This window comes from Exophiala bonariae (genome assembly GCF_035927105.1).
Source record: "Exophiala bonariae strain CCFEE 5792 chromosome Unknown scaffold_39, whole genome shotgun sequence".
Taxonomy (NCBI): domain Eukaryota; kingdom Fungi; phylum Ascomycota; class Eurotiomycetes; order Chaetothyriales; family Herpotrichiellaceae; genus Exophiala; species Exophiala bonariae.
In genome coordinates, this window is record NW_027042514.1 from 319,447 (window position 1) to 327,251 (window position 7,805).

General features: G+C 48.9%; 2 protein-coding genes across 2 annotated transcripts; one reads left to right on the forward strand and one right to left on the reverse strand.

Moving 5' to 3' along the window:
• Nucleotides 1-49: 49 nt before the first annotated feature.
• On the reverse strand, nucleotides 50-3,086 carry LTR84_009558 (uncharacterized protein; the record flags this gene model as incomplete). Its single annotated transcript, XM_064853098.1, has 3 exons — nucleotides 50-744; nucleotides 807-1,049; nucleotides 1,100-3,086. 3 exons carry the CDS (start codon nucleotides 3,084-3,086, stop codon nucleotides 50-52), a joined length of 2,925 nt encoding a protein of 974 aa, XP_064700861.1.
• Nucleotides 3,087-4,235: 1,149 nt separating this feature from the next.
• LTR84_009559 (uncharacterized protein) lies at nucleotides 4,236-5,694 on the forward strand (the record flags this gene model as incomplete). Its single annotated transcript, XM_064853099.1, has 2 exons — nucleotides 4,236-4,247; nucleotides 4,333-5,694. The coding sequence occupies 2 exons, from the start codon at nucleotides 4,236-4,238 to the stop codon at nucleotides 5,692-5,694; spliced, it is 1,374 nt and encodes a 457-aa protein (XP_064700862.1).
• Between the last annotated feature and the right edge of the window lie 2,111 nt (nucleotides 5,695-7,805).

Here is a 7,805-nt window from a genome sequence, read left to right on the forward strand (position 1 = left end):
CATCGTATCTCGTAATATAATATATCGGTCAGGAGAACCCCAAGTTTTCTCATTTGCCACGAATCCCCTGAGTCTTCATATGATCATCCTCAGTCATGCCTCTCAACTCCTCTAGATACTCCTTGAAAGTGCCACTCATGGTCGCGACCTCTTCCAAATGCATGCGCGTCACTAACACCTTGCCATCCTTCGTGTACTTATCATTATGCTGAGCATCCCACTCGGCCAACGCAATCATGGTATTGAAAGCATTCCTGATCTCGCGTCCGTTCCAATCCAACTTCTGAATCCTCTCATCGTTGTAAGCGTAGTTCATCACCGCAAAGTCGACTTTAATCATCGGACGCTCATCAGCGAGTTTGCGGAACGACGTGTCCCAGATCTCGCGCCGGTTTTCGATGCTCAGGTTCGGCAGGTGTAGCACCGCGTGGATGCGCGACAGGATCGCCTCGTCAAAACTGCCGATTCGGTTGGTCGTCAGGAACATGAGGCCCGTGTGGTATTCGATCGCCCGGAGGAAGACGGACACGATGCTGTTGCGGTAGATGTCGCCGTGCGTGCGCGACTCGAGGAATACGTCGGATTCGTCGAAGAGGAGCACGCAGTTCCACAGCGTGCCGAGGTGGAGCCACCGTTCGAGTTCTCGTTGGATGTCGTATGCGTGTGTGCCGAGGTCACCGCAGGTGATTGTCAGGAGAGGGCGGTGCGAGAGTTCCGCGATGCATTCTGCTGTGGTGGTTTTGCCTGGGTAGATGTGAGTGAACAATGTCATGTTTTATCTGAAGATTGGGGAAATAGCAGCTTACCGACTCCGGGCTTGCCATGAAGGAGGATAATCTGGCCTCCACCCTTGTTGGGCATGAAATCTGAAGTCCACGGAGCTTGTTGATCTTCGTTCGAACCATCTTTCGAGTTCAGGTTCTTCAACTTGTTGGTATAGTTACGCGATAGTGCTTGGACCAGACGGCGAGCTTCGTTTGAGATCTGTAACTCGTCCAGAAGACGCTCGTTGTAGACACACTCAGATATCGATCCCACTGCAAGAGTTTCTGGACACGATTAGTGATGAACGAGAAGTGGAGGGAATGAATATACTGACCCCAAAGACGTTCTTGCAGAATGTACGCTTGAATCGTGGGCACGCATATGAGATACTGCTCCTCAGGAAGCTCTTCATTCGCGACCAATTTAAGCTTCTTGTTTGATGAGGTAGACTGAAACGTCTTAGGTGCTCTGCCCCGCCATCGATCCGCACTCCGGCCAGGCCTTCTATATGTCCTGTAACCTACATCAGAGGCACTGTCGTCATATACGGAGCGATCGGCTTCTGGGTATAACGGTGGTCGACCTCTGGAACCGTACAAGGGCTCGTCTTCGGCATCAATGGGCCGTGCAGCTGTCGCTTTAGGTGCGTAAAAGTATGTCTCCAAATCGACGACAATTCTAGTGTCGAGTCGACGACGTACACCGGAAAAGGTATCGCCATGATAATCGAATTGGCCTCTTGATGCCAGATTTTGATAGCGACGGCCACGTTCGACCAGTCGTTTCCGAGTAGCCCCATCAGGATCCTTGAAATATTTGGCCGGGTATATCTCAAGCTCATTTATATTTCTTTCGCCCTTGAATGGATGGACCACAAACAGTTTCGTTTTCAAGGTTGCTCTTCTGCCATCGTGCGTGCGGTATGCGACTCGGATATTCAACCGCTTGATAGAATGACCTGCCGACATTTTATCCCTTCGGCGTAATCTTCTTGTGTTCACAATGGGCTTATCATCGTCATCATATTTGAAAGGGCCTTCGAGAGAGAAGCTCTTGACTTGATATGCCTGCATCATCTCGATATCGGTGGTACCTCCTTCATATATAAGCTCTCCCGGAGGAAACATGAGCCACAGCCACTCAAAAGTACAGACTGGGGTGGGACGCTGCCAGCGACTTTTCTCTCGGAGCATGTCCGAGAGGCAATGTGGGTCAAGGAAAGAATATAACAGCTTCATATGAATAAGTGCATCTTCGCGCGTTACCTCCTCATCATCAGATGCTTCGGAGTCTGTTGCATCTGAATCGGCATCACCATTTACTGTTGGTTGCGCGTCTTGAGAAGCCAAGTCAATAGCATCTCCTTGCAATAACTCGTCGCGAAAGTACAACAGTGCACAAAATGGCTCTGGGACGATCAACGATCGAGTATCACGGGCGATTCCGGGGAAATTGCCTGCCACCGACTCAATAGCTCGGATCACATGAGGTGAATATATGTGGAGCAATGTCCCTCCATCTTGAACAATCTCGAATGAACCGTTGAGAATATTATTCGCTCTCCTGCCTGATGGATCATATCGGTCATCGTATCTGATGTTAAGATTGTCGTCGTATCGATAAGAATCGTAACTGGAGTTATCCGAGTCACTGGAGCTACTACCACTGGCGGCAACAGCACGTGGACCGAAGCGGCCAATTTTAGCACCAGAGAGATACTTGTGGACATCGAACACCGGCAAGTCACCAGTGGTGTAAGCATCTTCAAGTTGTTTAGTCAGTTTCTCCCTCCTGCGACTCTGCCTGGCGCTTATAGGGAATTTGCTTTTGATGACCTTTGCCGATTGACTCTGTGTTCGTCCAGGAGCGTCATGTGGATATACCTCGGCGGAATAAACAATGTCTGGCGAGACTCTCGGTTTCTTTGGCTTTTTGTTGGAGGTAGGCTTTTTGAAACTGTCTATAGTTGGGAGGTCAAACTGGACGGGTAAACTACCACCGATAGCACCAGCGCCAATACTCCCAAGATTTTGCCGTAGGACATCTGCAATACTACTCATCTGCGACCCAAGTTGTTCCACTGTTGCTCGAAGATCGTCGAAATCGGATCGCGCAAAGACCACATCTGCAGCTGAACCATTTCGAGGCGTTTTGGAAGCCTTTCTAAAGCGTGAGGTAAAGGCTGTTATTTCATCATCTGACTCAAGGCCTGGACGTTCGTCTGCGACCCCTCCTAAAGGATAGTCTAGATCCAACGGGTCGATAGCAGTGGTATAGCTAGGCTGAGGAGGTACACGGAACGTCCCGACGCGGGGAGCCATGTTTCCGTTCCTATCAGGGATTCGATGGTAAGATATATGTTATAATTGCCACGATAATCGTAGGCTCTTTACGCTGTACTGGTGTATTATAGTTTGCTTGCGGAAGGTGGATGGGGGAGGCTCCTTTCTCGTGTTTAAGAAGCCTGCGTTGTGAGTGCTGTGGAGAGCCTCATGAGGGGTAGATGGTCACCATGGGATGAACGAGGCAGGGCGTTAAGGTGGAGGGTTGTTGAGACAGAGGTCGGGAAATTCAGCTCAACAGCAAGAACAAGATGGGCTTCGACGCTCACTTCAAATGATGCTCATGAGGATGAAGGAGTGAAGCGCATGCAGTAATGTACACGACGAGACTACTATCAGCTTCAAGGACAAGTCGCATGGGGGCCAAGTCCGAGGATGGCTGCGCATTGCTTTAATTGTTGCCAAGGTATTTAGTGACCAATCTTGTTTGTTGAACAAGAGATAGCGCATACTTAGTGCGTAGTAGTGCTTTTGCACAGCCTCGTGCGCCACAGAACCAGATGCCTGATTCAAGGTCAAGGCATGAGCCGACTAGGTAGATCAGCATCCAACGTGTCCTCCTCCTCCTTCTTCCACACAATTTTATAGACTCAGACTATCCATTCTACAAGCAGCGCTACCGACTACTCAAGTAAAGGCAACAGCATGGCTTCTTCAACAAGTCTGATCGAGCAGCGTGACCGAATGATATCATCGGGCTTCTCCACTGACAACCATAGTCAAAGCACCACTAGTCCAGAGGCTGCCTTAACAGATAGGGCATATTGGACGCAATATTTTCAGCATGAGGACTTGGCCAGGTATGAACAATGGCGCGAATAATCGGTAACGGGTTGCTGAAAACAACGTAGCACAGAAGTTCGGGTTCTGCAGGGCGAAGGAGCACATCTCTCTGATATACTTAAAAAGGCATTTCCTACTGAAACCAAAGACACTTGGTCGTATGAGGACCTACTAAAAGCAGTCGAAACATCACGGCACACATGGGAATCAAAAGAACGCCTTGGTAAAGGCAAGCCACAGAAATTGTTCCACAGCCTGATGCACAAATTTGATATGCATTCAACACTGTTCCAGATCTTTCCTTCTTCGAATACCTACACGTCTTTGGTGGCAGGAGCAGCCACGATGCTTGTCAAGGTTAGCCATAACTTCTGATCAGTCTACTTTACTGCGTCCCTAATCAATGAAACTGGTAACCGAGAGACTAATTCTACCACGTTAGGCCTCAACTAACCATTCGAAAACAATTGAAGAACTAAGCAATGCCCTGGACTCCATCAGTGACGCCATCGGTCTCTGTAACGTTGAGTCGAACTTGATAAGGAGTCAGCATGTCCAGACTGCTATCGCTAAACTGTACATTGCTGTATTCCTCTTCTTCGGCGATGCCATAATATGGTATAAATCGTCGAGTGCCTCAAAGGTATTACATAGTCTTCATCGAGACTTCTCGGAACGCTTCCGCAAATCCATCGATACTATAAAGTTACAGGCTGAAGGAGTCCGCAATGCGGCAGGACTTGGATCGCAAGCCGAAGTACGTGTGGTTAGACTTGATGTCGAACAACTCAGGGGTGAACTAAACGATGCACGTATCGGCTTATCAGGTGAACTTCGAACATTGGCCGAGTACATGATTTGGCAACAGGGCGAAAGCATCAAACAACATGAACTCACTCAGGCATTATTGTCTGCATTCAGGGCAGATGTCATGGGGTTTCCGATGCTTTGCAGCATAACGCCAGAGCCTAGGATCGAGGACACACCCAGCTTTGCACTTGCGGCTCCTGTGCAGTCTCCCCAAGTGTGTCTTCCTCCACCTCTGACAACTGGCGTCATCCATAAAATACTTCAAAATACCATATCCCGGCATTCGGAAAATCATGCATGTGGTGTGAAAGTGTACCCCAAGCCTTCTCAAGCGCTTTTCGATCAGAGCCTCGCGCAAGCAACCAATAGATGGCTCTGTAACCCATCACAGAAGCTACTCTACCTAGAATTCCTTTCGGGTGATCAGACTTCTCGGGTCGACCATTCCCTTGCAGGACAGATAGCAAGAGTTTTGATGGAAGCCAAATTGCCGGTGGTGACCTTTGGCCAGGGACTACGACCCAAAGCACCAGGTGAAGAGGAGAAGGACAATAACGCTGACATTGTACTTGCGATGCTCAGTTTAGCGATGGACATCATTCATCAACTTCCATCTGGTGATCATCTGTCATCTGCAGTGTGGTCCACACTCCAAGACCACGACTCGACTCATGATGTGACCTTCGCAGAAGCTACACAAATTCTGGAAGCCGCAGTGGGCGCAGCTCCGAATAATCTTCATATCGTTCTGCTTGGTTACCCGACACTATGGTCAGCCAACGAATCCACAGTCAAATCATTCCTAGATATTGTCCGTAACGCCAGTCACAGCGACGACGCTGGAGTTCGAATGATCATCATCAGTCCACGTAAGCTACACAATACGCTAAAGGTTATCCGTGCTGGAGAAACGGTGTCCCTCAGAGCAGCTTCAATCAATCGTTCGCTCAAAGCGCCAATAGTGGTAAGGAGGGCGAGGTCCGAAGTGTCGTGAGCTCAGAGCTTCTCTGCTGCCGTCCAACAAATTTGCTGGAGCCGGCTCTCACCACGAGTTTTTGCCCTTGAATCAGGGTATTCAGCTCGCTGTTCCAAAAAGAGGTAGTGTCAAAGCACGAAGGACAAAGCCAGTAGACCACTCAGATGTGAACAAACGGATGTCCCGTCTTGGTCGATTGGAGTTCCACAAACGATTCACACTCGCCTTACATGGAACCTTCGAAGGTGAGAATGAATCAACCCAGCCATCAGCTAGAGGCTTTGCTCATGCCACCATGCAGAGGAGAGGGGCCTTGAACGCCTAGAAGCCACCAAATGGAGACCAAAGTCGGCATCGAGAAGCATCTTCCTAGCTTTGCATGACAAGCTTGTTTGTCGACAGCGTTAAGTTAACCTTAATCTACCAAGGTAGAAATCTTCTGATCCTGTCAACGGGCCACACTCTGTGAGACAATTGAGCAGTGTGTTTCCATCCAAGGTATCATTAGTACCACTGGTTCCAGCGAATCAGTGAGTGAGACTGCTATCGTCTAAGACGATTCTCGCCACGACTCACGCAATCTGGTCAAGTCGTGGCTGGGAGAATAAGACATACGATGGAGCTCAAAGACAATCTTTGAACGAGCCGAAGACGGCAGAGCACATCGGGCTCTCCTAATAACCTATGGGGAAGGTTTCGTGGTCGTCACTTCCTTCTCATCAAAAGGACTGTCTCGCATGGCATGGGTTCGAAGAACAGTGTCAGAATTCTGCTAGTGTGAATGATCTCAAAATACACGTCTACCATATGAGGGAAATGCAGCAAAGTGATATCTGACTGGTTGGTGGCATTAAACGTGGACTCTCGCATCGGGAAGACTGCTTTTTCCGAGCCGCTCATGAAATAGAAAAATCTTATAATGCTGTCTGACTGGCTTTTTCTGGTGATGTTGCTTTCCAAGCTGAGAGAGAAGGACGGTCAGTCATGGCGATATTCTGACCACTTCGGCTGCCTTCTCCAAATGGGGCTTAGAGGAAAACGATAGTTTCATCCCGCACGAACCTCCTCCTCTTTGGCTTTTTCTCTCCCTATGCTGCGCCTTTCTTTTTCGACCATTTTGGTCTTTCCTCTCAGCTGGTCAATGCTCGAACCAGTTCTCCCCAGAGTGTGCCGTCATGCTGTGCAAGCCACATCAAATGCCTCGCATGAGCAGCTTGACGTTGCTCCAATCAAATCTATTTCTGGCTTCTTCTCTCTCTCATGTGTCTGCGATGTTACAGCACTGGAGTGGAACACCATCGCCTGAGCCACTTTCCATTCAAAGTGCTACACCACGAATGCTATGCTATCAGCCATGCCATCATCATGGTTGGTGTTTAGATCTCAGAGCTGTATAAGAAGGTAGGGACGTCTTGTACTTCTGATCTATTCCTCATCACACAACAACACAACAACAGTACACCATCGTTTACTCATTTCCTTTATCTTTTTTCTTATTTCCTTATTTCCTTTGTCTCATCGGGTTCTATCGCATTTCCTAGCACACACAACTTACTATATTCTACTATTCAACACTACAAAACCACACCAATCACTATGCATTCGACTATCACTGTTCTCTTTGCTGCCTTTGCTGCTGGTGCTTTTGCTCTTCCCTTGACAACAAATACTACCACCTACTACTGCGGTTTTGGTACCAATGCCGATGGCTCTTGTGCAAATCCCACCACGACGACCAGCTCTGCTTCTATGACTTCCGTGTCCCATTATTGTGGGTTCGGTACCGCTCTTGATGGGAGCTGCAATCCGGCTTCATCCACAACCACCAGTGTCTCGCATTACTGTGGTTTCGGTACTGCTTTAGATGGCTCTTGCAACTCAGCCACCACCACCACCACCAGCGCAGCGACAACAAGTACGCCGGTCTCACACTATTGTGGTTTCGGTACTGCATTAGATGGCTCTTGCAATCCAGCCACCACCACCACCAGCGCATCGACAACCAGTACGCCGGTGTCACACTATTGTGGTTTCGGTACTGCCTTGGACGGAAAATGCAACTCAGCCACCACCACCACCAGCGCATCGACAACCAGTACGCCGGTGTCACACTATTGTGGTTTCGGTAC